This window comes from Venturia canescens, chromosome 8 (genome assembly GCF_019457755.1).
Source record: "Venturia canescens isolate UGA chromosome 8, ASM1945775v1, whole genome shotgun sequence".
In the NCBI taxonomy this organism is placed as follows: domain Eukaryota; kingdom Metazoa; phylum Arthropoda; class Insecta; order Hymenoptera; family Ichneumonidae; genus Venturia; species Venturia canescens.
Window position 1 is genome coordinate 10,759,162 of NC_057428.1, and position 18,869 is coordinate 10,778,030.

General features: G+C 39.0%; 1 protein-coding gene across 5 annotated transcripts; it reads left to right on the top strand.

Annotated features, from left to right (window-relative positions):
* Positions 1–5,955: 5,955 nt before the first annotated feature.
* Positions 5,956–13,228, top strand: ort (ora transientless). Of its 5 annotated transcripts, none has more exons than XM_043426330.1 (9): positions 5,956–6,459; positions 6,985–7,129; positions 7,218–7,300; positions 7,378–7,521; positions 7,646–7,728; positions 9,173–9,307; positions 9,593–9,693; positions 9,974–10,297; positions 11,688–13,228. In XM_043426330.1, exons 1-9 carry the CDS (start codon positions 6,317–6,319, stop codon positions 11,838–11,840), a joined length of 1,311 nt encoding a protein of 436 aa, XP_043282265.1. In that variant the 5' UTR covers positions 5,956–6,316; the 3' UTR covers positions 11,841–13,228. The 5 variants fall into 5 exon arrangements, with proteins under 5 accessions (XP_043282265.1, XP_043282267.1, XP_043282263.1 ...); XM_043426332.1 differs by lacking the exon at positions 11,688–13,228 and adding an exon at positions 11,488–11,631; XM_043426328.1 differs by having other exon boundaries at positions 5,957–6,459; positions 11,655–13,228.
* Positions 13,229–18,869: the final 5,641 nt, after the last annotated feature.

Genomic DNA, 18,869 nt, shown 5'->3' on the forward strand with positions numbered 1-18,869 from the left:
GCTCATGAGTTTTTTCAGAATTTTCGTGGATTTTTGAAATTTCTTGAAAAAATTTTGAAAAAAATTTTAAAACATTTGAATTTTGGATATGTTTTAGAAGACATATTTACAATCAGTTTTGAAAAGTATCACGGTTACTGGATCAAAAATGTACAAATAGAGCCACTTAAAAAATTGAAAAAAGGGAATTTCAAAAAACCACGAAAATTTTGAAAAAAATCATGAGCATTCAGAAAAATGCGCACATTCGATTTGTAAAAAAAAACAAGGGTTTACCGTAAAATTGTTAAAAAATTATTTTATTAAACAATTTATTAATAACTTTTGGGCAATATTATTATTGATAATTGTAGTTCATAACTTTCCAAATGTTGCTGAATTTTTTCAGATTTTTATTGCATCACGAAGTACGGAAATTCCGATCAGGTACAATTTATCGGCTGGGCTATTCCATCCAGTAATACCTTAAGATAATATATCTTTATTACTAATAAGACAATCGTCTCGAATTTTTTCCCAGACTTTCATTACATACTTCATTGTTATTGTGTACGCTTTTCATAAACTTCGTAAGAAGCGTTCATTCGTTATATGGAAAAGTAAACGATTTTTTACACATAGTCCCTGAAACCCTCTGTCTATTTTTCTTGACGAAATCTTTAAAATTTGGTATGCGTGTCAGTCGACTACCCATTGAAACTCTGTGTAAATTTCAAGACTTTCTTAAAGAAAATCGTTTCGTGCATGAACTAGCTTAAGGAGGATCATGCGTTTCTTGTGATTTAAAAAAGCAACTGAAATTTTTTGCTCTTTTCACGATCAAAAACACGATTAAAATTTGTTCTCGCAATTATTAAAATTATATGTAACTTATTTGTTGAAATTTGATAAATGTTTAATATAATGATAGCGGTTAAAATACTTTCGTACTAAAATCATCAAACAAAATGTGACAACAGCCATTTTCTATTTATATGCGTACGTTTATGTCGTTATTACTCGTTAACTTCGGAAATAAGTGTTTTTCTTTTTCCATTCCCAAGTCATTTTCATCGGTAACAAGGTTTTCTCAAGGCATCATTGATAACTACAAACATTCTATTTTTTTATTGTCGTTTTTGACTTAAAATTCAAATCGTCCCACAGGAAGTGAACCTGCCATAAGAGCCTGTGTACAACCCTTCAAAAAATGTGATTTTTGTTATTGTTTTCTCGACAACTATAGACGGTAAATCCTATAATAACTCTGGGAATAGATGCGCGGTGTATATTTTTAGCATATTTTCAAATTTCAACTCTTAAAGTTGGAATTCTCGATTTCCATTAGATTCGCATGAACTTCCTTGACTCCTCGTCTACTTCCTTTTCCCTTGTTTTTGCAGCCTCGGGGTACAATTTCATTTCCTATTTTCGCGGTACCAGCTGTTTTGACGAATTTTTTAAATGAACGGCTCTTCGATTCGGGTTCGAAAAAGCCTTTTCCAAAGTATCTGACGAAATGAAAGAAAAAAAACGTGGCGTTGATCAACGATTTTTTTTTGGAAATTGCTGGATTTTCTAATTAAGTTTTGGGTTAGCGGGCAAATTTTTTTAGGTTTTCTTCCATTTTCCCGGACTGATTTCGATCTACGAAATCGTGTGTTTTCATAGTTTTCTTGTTTAAATATTTTGAGAAGCGAGAATCGGTTATTCGGCCTCAAAAGCCCTTTGTATATTGGAAAAAATCGAGTGTGAGTAGGAAGGGGTAGTAGTGCCGGGTACACGCTCCTCATCGTAGTCACGGGAATAGTCGAGTGGTAACTGGAAATACTCGAAGATAGCTGGAAATAAGTTGGTGCATCCCCCGGTGCGGTCCAAAGGGATGAGACTGCGAAGTCGGCTCGAGCATTCCGGGCTGCAGACGAGACTTCCTCTCTCTCTTTCTCTCTCTCATTGTTTCGATCTCGAGGCCTCTCGGCGGAGTCGGTCCGTCGATTGCAGCAACGAAATCGAGGAAATATATAAAAAACACTATTGTCTTGAATAATATTGAGGCACCGTGAATAGAACGAATTATCGAAAGATTGCGCATCGATAACAATCGGCGTCAGGAAACAAATGAAGCTCTTGAAGTTTTTTGGACGAAGAAAAATGAAGAAAAATGATTTTTGTTGAAAATCGTTGAAATATTTCGAAACATGGCTTTTCGAACGTTTCCAGCATTTTTTTGTTAAATCAGGCTGAAATGCTCAAATTTGCAATAATTTAATCGAAAATATTGGCCGATCGAGGATTAAATTGATTAAATTGAAAATGGATTAAAGGCTCCTGATTTTGGGTCAATCGTCGTTCCAGTTTACGTATAGGTACTCAATAGCAAAATTGGGAATTCACACAGAAACGTTTTTCATTGGAAGCCCGAATTCTCACGTCCCATTCGCACACTCAACAATTAGTGATGCATTGTGTTGTCCATGTAATCGGAAACGGGCTTTCTCGTGGCGTCTGGATACCCTCACCATTTCATGCGAAAGAAGGCAGATAAAGAACGAGAGCCAAAGGGATGAGAGAGCTTTGCGACGAGACTGTAAGCTTCCTAGGAGTGAAGGTAAACCTGTCAGGGTCGTAACCCTGAAACTTGCTCGTCTGACACGTCGATGAAAATAGACATTTCATCGTCTCTATTTCCAACTTTAAATTATCAATATATGGGAAAAATACTTTTTTTTAAAACAATTGAAAAAACGATCATTCCGTTGGAATGAGGAGGCTCGAGAACCAACTGAAAATCCTTCCAAACGTTTCTCCAATTTTTCACATTTCTTACAACCCAATCGAAAATCGTGCTCTGATTTTCGTTACGCACTCGTTCTCGCTCGAGAGAGCCAAGAAACCTCAAATAAAAGAGGCAAATTTGGAGCCAGGGGCAAAGATCGACCTTCTGCTATAAGCATGAGAGATGACGGAAGTCCTTAATGCCTGTTTCGTAACGAGCTCCATTCAAAATCGAGCAAATTTCGGAACAAAGGCCAAAGCTTCGTGAAAATAAAAGTAAATATAATAAGAATTTTGAAAAAAATGGCAAAATAAATTCGAAGGATCATCATCGTTAGCTCAAATGCGAGCTCCGCATCGATGACGATGACGACGACGTCGACGACGTCGACTTCGTCGTCGTCGTCACTCCGGTCGTTCGAGCATCCTCTCCTTCGAGAGCGAGCGACCACTCGACGATCTACCCTACTACCTTACTTCTCGCCCCTTCTCCTTGGAGCTCTCCATCCGCGGCACAATTTTCAGGATCGATGTATCGAGCGCATACTCTCTGTTCTGGCAACTGCTGCATCGTAACGTCAAAGACTCTTTTTCTCCTCCTTCATTACACACTAATTAAAAGTCCTCTTTTTCTTTATTGCCCAAACACAAAAGTTGGGATCCAATTTTTCTTGCGTTTTTTTTATCGATCTTTTTCGATAAATCTTTTCGCATCAGCTGGATTTCGATTTTCTAGGGTTTCTGGCCAATTCAAAAACGTCAAAAATTTGCACAATTTTTTAATACAATTGAAAAATAAATGATTAATTTCTCCTCGGTTAAGCTACGCAGACTTCCGAGAAGTCGCGATCAATTGAATAAAAAATAAAAAAATACATGGAGAAATTGAACTATTTCAATGGTTTAAGGTAGATCATGCCGGTAGGATCGTATTTTATGGGTGTTTAAATTGGCTCGATTTTTACTGCCTAATTAAAGATACGATCACTCTTCATTCAAAATTGTAAATAAATTTTTTCAACTTATTTTTTGACAATTGAAATTTCAAGTCATTATTTAATCGAGGATTCATCACTGACTAAATACCCGAAATTTCATTCGTCCTTGATGAAAATACTATTGTTTTTTTATGTAAAAAACCGCTTTAGAGAGCACGAAATAAGCAAATGTGTTCATTATCAATTTCGTTCAATCTTTAAGATAATATATCTTTATTACTAATAAGACAATCGTCTCGAATGTTTTCCCAGACTTTCGTTATATATCCATTGTAGCTCTGAGTTAATTTCAAGACTTTCTTAAGAAAATCGTTCCGTGCATGAACTACCTTAAAGAGAGAAATTTTGAAAGTTTTCGAAAGCTTGGAAACGCGATGGCTCCTGTAGAGTCTCCGGGAGCGAACAGACTTTTTGATTGTACTCGTCTGTGAGTGGCTGCAGTGACTTTAGATCGTTTCACCTTTATTAAGTTGGTTCTGTCTCGTTTATTCGCAATGAGATTCAAATTTTGGGGTACAAACTCTTGGGGCTGTTGAGTCGAGAGCCTCGCCGAAGTTTTGCGTCTATTTTTCCTGCATTTTCTGATTCGGAATCAGAAAGTTTATTGTCTTCGATTGCTGCTCGAGGAACCACCGAAAAATCTTCGCAGGACGACTCAACGTGGAGAGAAAAACGGAAGCTGCGAAAACCTGCTAACGAAAACGTTCAGTGACGATATCAAGCTCTCGTACCTGTGAAAAAATCGTTGCGAATCGTTGTATATGCACGATATACTCTCGAGTAGCGACGGTGTACCCAAGTCGAGCATTGAGATTACCGGAGCGGCCAGAGAGAGGTCTCCGGTGCTGGCGCATATTGTGTTTGCTTTTCCTCTCTCTTTCGACTTTCCTCCCAGCACATCCGGCAGGCATTTTTTCCGACGGAAATTTTGTCACCGTTGGATTTTTCCTCGATTCGAAATTTCGGAATTGCTTGTTTTGCTGGGAACTCGAAAAAATGCGGATGTAGAAAGTTACAAGTATCGGAAACGACGCAGAGATTGCCGCATTGAGATATGAATTGGGAATAAGAGGGGAGACGAGTGGAGCCGCGAGGGTTTATTATCTCTTCGCTTTTCCTATCGCTTTTTTTTCATTTTCTTTCAAATTTCCGTTTATATTATCCACAAAAATGAAAAATATTTTTTATTTAGTTCCGGCTTAACAATACGAATTAAAAGAGTAGAATTGGGGAAAAAACTTTTTTTTTAAGATTTTTATCCGCCTGAAATCGCTCAGGAGATCGATGAAACTGCCAAATTGCCGACTCTCATTCGATTCATCATTCCAATTTCTTCGTCAAACTCAAATAGATTAATTTCATGTTCTTCTATGGTCAATGTAAGTGGAAAGGACAACGAATCGTGCACTTTTTCTCATCCTCATTCCCGACTGTAAATAAAATAGAATTTGAATAAAAAATTAAATATTTTTCAAAACAAAGAATTTTTTAACACAAAATGTTTCTCTTACCCTAAACTGAGATTCAATCCCCTTCATTTTTTCACGCTTTTTGTAAGTATTGAATAAAAAACCGAATGAAACGAACGAAATTGTTAAAAAAATGGTTCAACGAAGAAATTCAATCGTTCGTTCTTTCCCTCGAATCGTCCGACGCAAGGATGAAAAAAAAATGCAACTTCAGGAGCGTTCCAATGCCGGGGATTTTCCCTAATTAAGGATAAGAAGCAGTGAAAAAAGTGTGAACGCGGTAAAGCAAACAAGGAGATTAAAAATAGGCGTGGAAATGCACTGGATCGTATTTACGTCAGAGAGACGAAGTTAACTATTATTCGATAGCGAACGAGAGTGCGCTACCAGAGGGGGTAAACGTACAGGGAAGAGGAAAGTGGAGGCGGTGGTGGTAGAAATGGTAGCGGAGGCTGCAACCCCCAGATTTGCAGCGATGTTACCGCCAGCACTTTCTCGGCCTCTCTTCCCTCTCCGCCGTTCGCACCCTTTCTATTTCTCAGTTTCTCACTTTGTCAGCTTTGCTGTACCGAGCCCCTCGAAGCCACCACCTTTTTTTCTCATCCACCTCTTCCTCCTGCGTTGTCCTCCTCTTTAAAGCTTCCCCTTCGACCTCACCTCCGCGCCCCTCCTCTTGCATGGCTGCCACTCGGAGACTTTGAGTTTCTGCAACTTTGGCAAAATCACTGGGACGAGAAGATCAGTCGTTCGGTACACGTCGCGCTCTCGTCTTCGTTCCCCTTGGAGCGTGCCCGAGGAGCAATTAGACACTTTTTTTTCGTGGCACATTCGAAGGAAAAATCGAGAGGGAAGGCAACGTTTTTTTGCTTTTCATTTCGTCAGGATGAACCTCTGATTTTTGAGCTTCCGAGTGCATTTTATTCGACCTCCCCGCCCCGCTAGTTTGTGCTCGAAAAATCAAACCAAAAATTACAGACTTCCGCGGATAAACAAACGCGATATTCCCTCGAGCATTTTGAGCTCGCCGGCTCGAGCTTCAGCGAGGAAAGAAATGCTGTAAAACAGGGACGAGGAAAGAAATCGTGTGCCGTCACGATGCTCGGGTCACGAGAATATCGTGGCGATCGTTTCGACTCGTCCACCGAGCGCGTAACCGCACCGCCCTGCGCCCGATCGCCCTTCCACCAACTTCTTCTTCTCCTGCTTTTTCTTCATCTCGTCAACGACGCGTACGCCCAGTAAGCTTATCGTTGTAGATTTCTCCACCGACTAGTGGAATTGGACTTGTCGAGAGCGCACTCGAATACAAACCTCCACCAAAAAGAAGTTTGTTGTTTAAACAAGGAAAATCTGAAGGAATGAGAACGAGAGAAAGTCCGCTCGAACGATGTTCTCGGCATCGAATTCATTATTTTTTTATTATTCAGTCTTAATAGGCTTCTAATAAATGGTCTTGAAAAAAGAGCTTGAATGCTTCCAAAGCTGTGCACCCCGCTACAAGCATTTTTAGTACACACAGACTTTCCGCTTCATCAGGCCACGTTAGTCTTAATAGTTTTAGAATTTTTAGTCGCTATATGAAAAATAACTCAATTCTGTCAAACTTTTGCTAAGATTTTCGAGGTAAAAATCCAAATTTGAATAAACTTTCGTCATCAGTCGGGGAGATTAGTTTTTACTATAAACGTATTCTCCTAGAGGATCCATTAGGGTTGTATCGAGAAGTGCACTAAATATTTCTCAGGATTCGACGAACATTGCAGGCGAAGTTTGGAATTTTACGATCTGCTGCCCGAAGATCCAAAGCTCTACGACAAAATGAGACCGCCCAAGAAAGACGGGCAAGCGACGGTCGTATATTTTCACGTCACGGTCATGGGTCTCGATTCCATCGACGAGACATCGATGGTAAATTCATTTTCACAGTCATCCGAATCGATAACGAATTACGAATTATAGGAAATACGAAACGATCGATTTTTTCGTCGCCCTCTAGACTTACGCCGCTGACATATTTTTTGCGCAAACGTGGAAGGACAATAGGCTGAGACTTCCGGAAAATATGACCTCCGAGTACAGGTACGAATTGGAGAATCTTACTTTTATCGATCGACGAAAAATCGTCTCGCGGTGCTCAATTTTACGCACTTTTGAAGATTGCTGGAAGTCGATTGGTTGAAACAAATGTGGAGACCGGATTCTTTCTTCAAGAATGCCAAATCCGTTACTTTCCAAACTATGACGATACCGAATCACTATTTGTGGCTTTACAAAGACAAAACAATACTGTACATGGTCAAGTACGTAATTCCCTCATAACCAAGTGTAATTTTCCTCTACAAATTCAAGAATTTTCCAATTCATTTTAAACTGATTGAACGAAAAAATCCGATAAATTCTGTGTCTAATTCTACTCCGTTTCAGACTCACTCTCAAGCTCTCTTGTGCCATGAATTTTCTCATTTATCCTCACGACACGCAGGAATGCAAGTTGCAAATGGAGAGTCGTGAGTAAATCCAAATTTTCCTTTCTCATTCACCTTAACACCATTCAAATCCGACAGGATTTGATTCCTAAAAATCGATTGACCGTTATCGTTGAGCTAAATCCATTGTGGCAAACGTCAGACAAAAAAAGCTTTGAATCAAAAAATACTTTTCGGCTATTTGAGCGAACGAAGAATTTCCAACTGTCAAATTTTCCATTTCGATTTCATTTCGATCTCAATTAAGTGTCCTTAATTCCACTGTCGACTCGTTTCAACTGTAATTAAATCACAGTACATTTGAGAAATCCTTGATTGAAAAATGCACGAAGAAAACGAGGCCGAAAATTCTAGAGAAAAGTACAAGAAATTTATTATCTCGGGGACAGTATATATACGGACTGGATTGCAACATTAATTCGAAGAACAGTAATAAGAATTGTTCTAGCCACCACAATAAAAAGACCAACACCCATACCTTTTATTCAAAAGACTCAAGAGTCTTTTTCTCTGTAATCATAGTAAAAAATCTTTTTGGTCGCACTTCGAATCTTTATATTGCAAAGTATGCTCGAGCAACTCTGAAAAAACTCTATTTATGGTAAAATGTCACACGTCTTCGGGGTGTATATTCGTGTATTTATCATAGAATTTACTATGCTGAAATTCGAAATTTGTGATTTACAATAAATGTCCACTTATCCGTAAGTGCTACTCTGACATGACGAATAACACTCGAAAAAAAAGCGAAATATAGTTCTCACGTCCATCACTTTTTGCTATCGACATAAAGCTGTTTATAATTCAAGGGATGAAAAATAGGAAAATTCAAAAACTATCATGCTGTTTGTAATCGATGTCTAAAAATACTTGAAAAATTCTTGAAAAATAATAAGATTTTTTACAACACGGAGCGAATCCGTGTTCCCCGTGTGCGGTGCATTATAGAAGGTGTTTTGGTCCATTCGATGTTAAATATTTGATAATCGAATGGACTACGCTGGGGAATTCGAGAGGCTGATAACGCGAGGTGGAAAGCAGTAAAGAAAGTAAGAAATGGGGGGTTGGGGGGAGGGATAGAGAGAAAGTTCACGTAGGCGCGAGATCGGGGGTGGTTTTCGACTCAAGTGAAAGTCGATAAGCCTCGAATGAGAAAGATGAAGCTCTTGTGAGGGTGCATCATCATCTCGTGCGCGCCAGCGCGCCTCGTTCGTTCCTTTTATTATGGACGAAAACGACGTCGACGACGTCAACCTCGAAAACGAGAAAAATGATGGGAGGCAGAGAGAAAAACGGCAATCCATAATCCAAGGGCTAAATATACGAAGCGCTCGTGTAATACGAGCGTCCCCGCCTATTTATCGTCGGTTTACAGAACCACAACAGCTCTTCGAAATCTTTACAATTTCAATTCTAAATATGTGGATAAAAGGACTTTATTGAGCAAACAAAACTCGGTCAACAGTGTCCCACACGACCGATGAAATGATCTTCCAGTGGGATCCTGACGTGCCACTCGTCGTTGACGAGAACATCGAGTTGCCCCAGTTGCAGCTCATCAAAAATTACACGGCTGACTGCACCCAGGTTTATTCCACAGGTAACCACTCTCGACGGATTTTTATCTTTGCGATTTCATTCGTTTTTCGAGCTCCTTCGTCATCACTGCGTTGTTGACGAACAAAGATTCACGCTCTGCTGATCACATTGTGAGTTCCCACGTATCATTTCTCCATTTTAAACGCTCCTTGCGTCATCAATTTTTGGGTTATTCCATTGAATACTTTTGGAAACTGAAACTATCTTCTCTTTGTAAAATATCATTGCAATCATCTCTTCAATTTTCTTACGAACTTTATTAAAATTGAGCATTTTCTGTCTCCAGGTAACTTCACTTGTCTCGAAGTGATATTCATCCTGAAGCGACGTCTCGGTTACTATCTTTTCCACACATACGTGCCGACTTGTCTGATCGTCATTATGTCCGTGGGTACCTCAATCATGGAATATTTAATTGGCTGAATCACGATTTCCGAAGTTTTTGAAACTAGAACTTTTGGCGTTTTCATCTGAACTCAAATTTTCCGGGAGCTTTTATAATCCGTCGAAATACCTGAAAAGTAAACGGGACAGCCCTCCCACTCGCGGGTTCGCTACCTCAAAAGTACATTCCAATCGAAAAACATCGAAATTTGTGGAAAAAATTGTGATTCCTTGATTTTTATCATTTGAATTTCCAACAGTTCACTAAAAAACACTTTTCCAGTGGGTGTCATTTTGGATAAAACCGGAAGCCGCCCCAGCTCGTGTGACTTTGGGAGTAACCTCGTTGCTGACACTTTCGACTCAGCACGCGAAAAGCCAAGCATCTTTGCCGCCCGTTTCGTACCTCAAAGCCGTCGACGCTTTCATGTCCATATGTACGATTTTCGTGTTCATGGCGTTAATGGAATATTGTCTGGTTAATATCGTCCTCGGTGATTCCGATGCGCCGCCGGCGAAACCGCCTCCTCCGCCGGCACCCGCAGCCTCCGCGGGGGGTCCAAACGACTCGAGCAAACTCGACAAGATCTTCGACATAGCGACAAAGGTAACGCCTGGACTGAAGATATTAACGTTGGCAATTCGTACTTCTGTGCCTCCGCGGGTCGTGGAGCTTTTTACACATTTTTGTTCACACCGGAGCGATGCGGAGGACTCAATCAATGAATAATGATTTCAGTCACAAATATCGCGTTTTCGAACGTCACGTTTCTCGAGAAGCTTCTCGTATTTCCTCAACGAAATTCCAATCCTCGAGTCCATTGCTATTTTCATTTGAATCGATCGCTCCTCATCGTTTTTTCTCCTCTCAATAACGATATTTAGAGACTCAAAATCACTTAATCGCGGAAATCGAATTGTCAAATCCTCTCGCATCGTCTCTAAAATTGACGTTCCACGTATACACTAGCTTTGGGAAGTTGGAAGTTCTGATTTGCGTTCGGATTAGCACTGCAGGAAACGAGGAATGCTCCGAACGAAAGAGCTGAAAATGTTTTTAACAGATTTTAGAATCCAAATCTCGCGTTTGAGAGTACGCATCAGTCGACTTAGCTCAGTAGAAATTTTCGAAATCGAAATTCTTTGACACAGTTTGACCCTTTAGAAAAAGCTCTGTCAGTCTGCGCAGGACGATGGCTAAAGTCGGCTGACGGAGCCTTTTTTGATCGGTGTAACTGTGTCAAGGAACTTCGATTTCGAAATTTGCAGCTGTCTCTCCTCGTACTCACGGTTGCGATATACCGACTGATCCGTCCTCTTAAGCTTTTTTTTTTACAAATAATAATGATGTTGACACTCGTCGATCTTCGGAGGAATAATTTTGTGGGGTTTGAAAGAAACGTGTTAACTTGACTAAATTTATTTCGTTTACTCGATGAATTTTCATATTTTTTTTTTAAATTCGATCAGTCAATGACAGTTTTATTCTTACGATGGAGAAACTTCAATTTTGCACGAATTCGTCATGAATTTTGTACGACGCTTTCAAGTCGGAGGTCAAGTTTTTGACGAGAATTTTTTTATCAGTTTTTTCACTCGACCGCTCCGTCCACGAACGCATTTGTCGAGAAAACACTGAGATTACGTGGTCTTTTTTAATGAAACTATGAAAAATTTGAATCAACGAAACGTCACATTGGTCACGGTTTTAAAAAATTAGAGCAACGTATAGAAAATGAGATTTCCAAATAGCCTGACGCTCGTGTATATGCAAGTACTGCCGATTGATTCATTTAGTTTTTGATGCCCGATGATTTTGGGAGGCTGACGATGCTGACTCCGAGAGCGAGGTGTCTCACGCATCGACGATGAGCGAGGATAACGATACTTCGATTCCGGGTTTTCCCGGAGGCACAGAAGTCCCGATTCGCGAGGGCGTTCAAGTTGTGATTGTTTTCACGCAGGAGAACGCAATGCTGTTGTCCGGGCGATCGCAGAAATCGACGACTGGACCACCGCCGGGGCCGACGCTTGCTCAACGTCGGAGAATGCGAGCACTCAACATCGACCGTTTCTCCCGGGTTTTCTTTCCCTTTCTCTTCGCCGTACTCAACATCACTTATTGGTGCATGTTCGCTAAATACATTTAGACTTGTGCCGATCGAGTGTTTCGTTCAAATTTGGCAAATCGAGTGAAGCAAAAACGCGACATTGAGGCGATGTCGAATTCATTATTTTTTCGAGCCTCATTATTACCTTTTTCGCAGTCCTCCCCCCGTTTATTTCATTTCCAAATGCCCCGAAATGTTAATTCCCTTTACTCGTAGTTTCACCATTTCCTCGAGCAATTTACGAACCCCCCTGCAATCTTTAATTCAATTTTCATTGCGAGCACGAAAACTTGAAGCAGATTTTATCGGAAAACATGCTCTCCGAAAGCGATCGACGATCGATTATTTCGCTTCGTCTCACTCCAGTGAAACCTCATACGAAAGATCTCTCGATAGTGCATGCGGTCGATAAGGATAATATCGAAAAAATATTCTGGCCACTGTACAGATAACTAAAATTCTTAGATCGTAATTTCATTAGAATATATATCGCTGTCTCGTTCAACGAGAGCGATTAACGCTTTGGGATGAAGAAAAATCAGATCGAGTCCACAGAGATTCAAAGATCGTAATTAACGTCAAATTAATTGTGTTCTTTGCGAGAGAGAGCTCCCGATGCGTGCATGTTTTCGTGTGTTCTAAATGACGCGATGGAGTACATCAACACATGCATACATCGAGCGACCACTTTTTATTCACATATTCTTGTAAAATACGACAAAAAATCGAGTACGAAGAATACCAATGATCGCTTGGTCGAGAAAAAACGAATGATCGAGAGATCCGAGGCGATGAGAAAATGGAAATTCTAATTAAAAATTCTTCTCTCTTACTCTGTCGTGATTAAAAATAGTCGAGGGTCGAAGCGATGTTAGAACGAGTGAAATTTTTGCAGACGCGGATACACACGCGCCGTTGTCCATATCAGGCTTGTCTTGTATCGTGGTTTTTCAAATGACGAATAACGAATCGAACTTTCGCTCGCCAATATTGCTTGGGCAGTCCTATCGAATAATATTGTTATAATACTATGATGAGCGTTATTAAAAGAGCCTCTGAATAGCGGTGAATTGTGCGTACAAGCGAAGCGAATCATTGGAAAGGGAGAAATGGATTGAGAATCGATCGTTCCCTCTGTCAACTTCATCGCGCTTCAATATATATATACGCACGCGTATACATTCGAAATATCGATGCTCGCGCGATCATTACTCTCGACTCGAAACACACTTTGTATACTAAAATAATGAATAATTGTAACGTTATTATGAAACAATAAGAATTAATCTAAGTATAAAATGGGTCATGAAATACGAGGTAGAAATCTCACGAACAATGCTTCGCCGTGCGGGCTGCCATTGACCAGTGGGATCGTTAATTATATATCGGGTAATTATCAAATTAACAATAAATACGTCAACGACTAATGATTTTTGTTCTCGTCCACATTTTTTTGAGGTTCACTCCCCCTTTTTGTCCTTCCATTCTGCACGGAGAGACTTTTATACGAATATTTCGGATGAATTCGCTAGAAAAATTTGCTACGTTTTATAGCAGTGCTGTTCTATTACGTTTCACCAAAAAGTGCATAATAATTAATAATAAATAACATACAGGCAAAATATAGGTCTGCGACGCTCTTACATCGAACGATGTATCGATATCTGAATGTCACTCGTCTCTTTCGCGAATTGTTAAAAATTGGTGAATCGGACTGGACAAATTGCTTGAAATTTTACTATGTGCCACTGGTTAATTTTCATATTTATACTCGCAACGCCGCATATAGAATTGGTAGGCGCATGAATTTTGCTACGTTATTGAACAAAATTCAGTGCGGTAAAAGGGAAAATATGAAAGTATGCAATTTTTGGTATAGCACAGAGAAACGATTGCTATCTTATCTCCTAAATTTTCATCAAATCATTTCATTATATTTACTACGTTTTTAATAAAAATTCGCTCGCTGTTCATTTTTTATATAGTACAGCGCGTTATTTACTGTGAACTGAGGTAATGGTTCCCCAATCTTTTGCATAATTTGGCACACTCTGTAGCGATTATTATTATAATACCGATGTGGTCCGACGTTACTATAAAAACATAGTAATTGTTGCTACAAAAGTTTCTCCGTGTGTTACGAGTTTCTTCGTTCGTATTGTTTTTGTGTTTTTTTTTCTTTAAGGGCTCTAGCCTAATGAGAATTTTCAATAAATCGATTTCTTTTATTGCATTTTTCAAAAATATACATATTTAAAAGTTAAGTACGCGGTACCGTACTGGACGGTGCGTATCAGCGCGCTCAGACAGCCAAGCTAACGTCGCTCAAAGGTACACTTGGACTGCTCGGATCTTTATAAAACTTTAATACGACATTTGCCTTTGTTTGAACGCCTTTCCCTCGAAATTACGTTTTTCGATGGCTCGTTGACAAAATCTTCGAAACTAAATAGTTTCCGTACCAAAATTTCTTTTTTTTTTTTTAAAAAAAAAAACGATGAAAAAACGTGCTTTTTTCGTAGTTTTTGGAAAAATGACCGTCATTTTGTGATATTTGAAAAAATCGTGTGATATGCGCTGTAGCCATTTACCTGCTGAATCTAAAAGCATTTTTACTTTTTTTCTTCGATCATTTTTTTGGATCTGTCTTCTCCTCCATTTTTCTGTACGAAAACTTGCTAAAATAAATATAAAAAAATTTTTTTGTGTATTTTAAGAGTGTATCTTTTAGGCCCGACACTCTTTATATTCACATTTATAATTTATACCGGTCAAAAAAATTCGTGAAAATAATCTTTTTTTTGCCCGTCTAATTGGGGTAGACCCCTTAATTTCCCGTTTTTAGGCCACAATTTTTTCCTCCCGAACTTGTTCGCATCGGTCGCACTATCGAATAAAATGGAGTCTTCGATGAGCCCTGCTCGAACATGCGCAATTCGGCCTTCCGTTTCCTGCTCTCGTTAACTTCGTATGTGTCTATCTTTATCGTTCCTCGTGGAATTTCGAGAGAATAGAAAAAGAGCGAAGGAGGGAAAGTGAGGAAAAGAGGAGGCAACAGCGTGCTAACACTATCGTGACCGGGGTTACAAACGAAGATACGCGACCCACGCGTTTCTCTCACGCTTCCTCTCCGGGAGTCACGACATCAGAACCAGACTCCATCGCCGATGCACACGTTGAATATTATTTCAAATTATTGCACGATTGTACCGCCAACTTTTTCTATCCTCACTCACATTCTTCGATTGGGAAAAATTGTTATTAGTAAACCGAAATTTTGACGTGAGATTGTTCAGCTCACTCTACTTCCTTCCGGTTTGACGTGGCAAAGTCTATGCTACGTAAATTCAATTATTTTTTAATGAGCAAAGAAATTTCGTTCGACGTTTTTACGTTTCCGAGGTTTTTATCGAGCTGAGAAGAGTTACAGTTTCTTTTTATTTTCTCTAATTTTCAGAGCTTCTTGAACACTCGATGTGATCGAATCGAGGGCAAGCGATGAACCTTGTGCTTGGGAGCGGGTCAACAGACTTCGAGATCTTGATACGCGTGTGTTCAAATATCCCTGCATCGTGATAAAACTTTGAAGATATTCGAGCACGAGAATTCAAATTTTCGTTCGATTTTCCCTAATAAAAGGATTCGAATGTAATAAAATGAAAACAAAAATCGTTTGAGTTGCACTGAGAAGTAAAATTCAACTAAGTTTTCTTGATGCAGCGCAATTGATTCGATTATTCACTTTGTTCAACATCTGAAAACAGAATTCGATTGAAACATCAAAATATTTTGTTGAATCCAACGAATTTACTTCGTCCGAGTATCGAAATTGCGAAACGAGAATTTTAGTAGCATACCAAAACCAATTTTCAAACGGAACTTTCGAAGAGAAACAAAAATATATTTTTAAACGAAATAATTTCGTTGAATACGCTCGACAAAGAATTCCGAGGTTTTAAGGTAGATTCATGCCCGTAGGATCGTATTTTATGGGTGTCTAAATTGGCTCGATTTTTACTTCTTAATTAAAGATATTATCACTCTAAATTAATGTTAGAGTTATTAACTCAAAATTGTAAATACATTTTTTCAACTTATTTTTTGGCGAATGAAATTACAAGTCATTAATTAAACAGGGATCCATCACTGCCTGAACCCCAATTTTCATTCGTCCCTGGCGAAAATACCATCGTTTTTTATGTAAAAAACCGTTTTAGAAAACACAACGGGAAATGGATCAAGAAAAAAGTATTTATATAAAGACAGAAGGCTATAACAGGAATGGGTCAAGCCAAGAAGATGCAAAATGCTGGAATAAGCAAATGTGAGGTTAAGAATGTTCATTTTACCAATTTCGTTCAATCTTTAACGTAATTCTTTATTACTATACTGTGTATTTTTCTTCATATTTAAGCACGTTTATCTGAATAACCAATAAGTACAGTCATTTTTTTTACCCAAAAGTGATGACCTGTACCTTTCAAAAGTTAGACCAGTTTACAGTTTGGCATTGTTGCATACACTTTGAAGAAGAGTTGGGAAAAAAAAGACGAAAAATTGGTGAAAGCTCAGTCGAAACCACGGACGGTGACGATCTTAGCCTCAAAAAATTGCATGGAAAACCGATTATTACTGATATAATCTCAGCAAATCTCCTAATAAATCTGAAAAAATTAACATTATTCAGCTCATGTTGCCCAAAAAATTTCATATTTTTAGAATCATTATTAACGAAGATATCACCGAATGTGTCTTGACTTCCATAAGATTACATGTTATTTGGCCGAAATTGTTATTGATTTTTCTCAGCAACGACGCTCCTAAACTGTCTGAAAATGTAACTGATTTTTTTTTACACTTTACTTTATAAGATGCCATCGGTTTAAAAGCGATGACATAATATTCATTCTAATGCCTCAACTTCCTTAAATCTGTGTAAATCTCAAGGCTTTCTCAAAAAAATCTTTTCGTGCGTTAAGAAAATTTTGTTTCGAGTTGAAACAAAAAAAGAAAAGCGACTTAGTCCGAAGCTCCACTTGATTTTCATTAAGTATGGATCGGTCAAGATAATGAGAGAATCCGATTAAATTGTTCAACGCATTTTATCGAATGGAGAAAAAAAATGAATGAAGCGAAACGGAAATAGTGCGAGAAGCAATAAAATTCGAATCGTGCGAGTGCTCGACTCACGGGCAAATGAAGCGAAGAAAGAAAATATGAAACGAGGCAAGAGGCGAGTGTAAGAGAATGCAAGTGTGCTCCACGTGTGAATCAAGACCACCGACCATACTCGATATAGCGGGTGTCCAACAGGGAAATTCTTGCTCCAATATTTGCATCAGTTTTTCATAATTTCGTGAGTTTTCCGAACTGATTATTTCCGAGGTCAGCTGATTTGAATTTCCTGGATGCTTCGTTGGCTCGTCGATCCTTTATTTTCTCGTTGCGATTACCCGAGCTTAATTCCCGACGACGAAATAAATATGGAGACACCCTCCGTGCAGTCGCGTGGCTCGAGAAGTCTCGTCGTCAGTCTCGCTGAGTCCTTATTCGGTCAACATTTGCTTCGCTTTCAAGGCGAAGCTTTGTTGCAAATGCCAACGACCGGCGCTCGCTCGCTTGCACGAATTTGTTTACTCAAAATTGGATTAATCTTATTGCGCGAAGCGAACAGGCCACGCCCCAGTTATTAACGTAACTTGAGATTATTCGAAAATATTCCTATACGAGCTAATGAGCTCGATGTAATTCGTTTTGGGACTTGAGTCATTTAATCGCCTCGGAGTTCCACTCCACATATTCGTTACGTAACCACCCAGCCCAAGTGACCAAAAGTGATTCGCCTTCAATGAGATAAACGAAGCTCGTTTCGTAAGAAAAAAGTTCCTCACTAACGAGACCGGGAGAAAAAAAGAGACGAAGAAACTTGATTATTTCGTGAATGAAGCTCAACAATTTGCTTATGAAAGGAACACACTCTGCGTAGGGAAATAATCGTTCATTTATCCCTTCCAGCAGCCAGAAAATGATAAAGGAACGATAAACTCTCCCGACGAACGAGACAGCTGCAGTATCGAATCGTCAGGAAATTCGAAAATCTCACTTTTCTCATGTTTCATCATTTTCTCTAGCCGAATGAAAATTATATGTCGGAGCTTGTGATCGGAAAATCAGGGAACTAATAATTTCATGCTACACGAAACGGATTATTTTTGGAGTTTTTTTAAATATTTGAATTTAAAATATAATGACAAAATATTGTTTCGAGTTCAGAAGCTCCGAGCATCGTTACCGTTACAAAATTTCGTGACTTCCGCGGATCGTTTGGTTTTTGTAAGATCAATTGTTCAGAAAGGGGCTTCGTACAAACATATTTTCGGAGCGGAATATCGATCATGAATTCGACAATTGTGTGACACGATCGCACTTTTCGTAGCAATACAAAGCTCCAGTGTGAATTTGCCTCTCCCAAAGAGTCCAAGGATTTAATGCCCTTTGACATTTATCCCCCTCAAACAAAAGTCAAATTTAAGATGATGGATCAGTCGACATTTATCCCCCTCAAACAAAAGTCAAATTTAAGATGATGGATCAGTCGGTAATCACACCTCGAATTTTTGAAATTGAAACTCTTTGACATCGTTCGTCCGATTAAAATAATAAAAATGTCATCGTACGCAGCACGATCGCAAAAATCCGATGACATTTTTATTTTTTCGATCAGACGAACGATGTGGATAAAATTCCTTTTCAAAATTTGCAGCTATCTCTCTCGCACTCACGGTTGTGATCACCGACTGATCCATCATCTTAAGCAACAAGACTCCGTTCAAGTTTCACTCTCAGCTTGACCTTCCGAAGCATCAAATTTTCATTTTGAATTTCACAACAAAATGGACTCAAGAAAGAGTTTCCATTTCTTCTTATCGAGTTTATTTGTTTCATTTTAAATCTTCGGTCAACGCGCTCTCAACGCTGGGTCGGTAAATCAGAGCCGTTTTTACATTTGTCCCATAAGCAAGGGTAGAAGCGCGTACACAAGAGCTGCGTTTCGTTTTAGAACATCAT

What these genes read in the sequence shown, in the direction of transcription:
- ort (XM_043426328.1), top strand. Translation starts at nt 6,317, where the DNA reads ATGCTCGGGTCACGAGAATATCGTGGCGATCGTTTCGACTCGTCCACC. An exon ending in AATATGACCTCCGAGTACAG is followed by an intron (nt 7,301 to 7,377) that starts GTACGAATTGGA and finishes GCACTTTTGAAG; the next exon opens with ATTGCTGGAAGTCGATTGGT. An exon ending in TCTTCGACATAGCGACAAAG is followed by an intron (nt 10,298 to 11,654) that starts GTAACGCCTGGA and finishes GTTTTCACGCAG; the next exon opens with GAGAACGCAATGCTGTTGTC.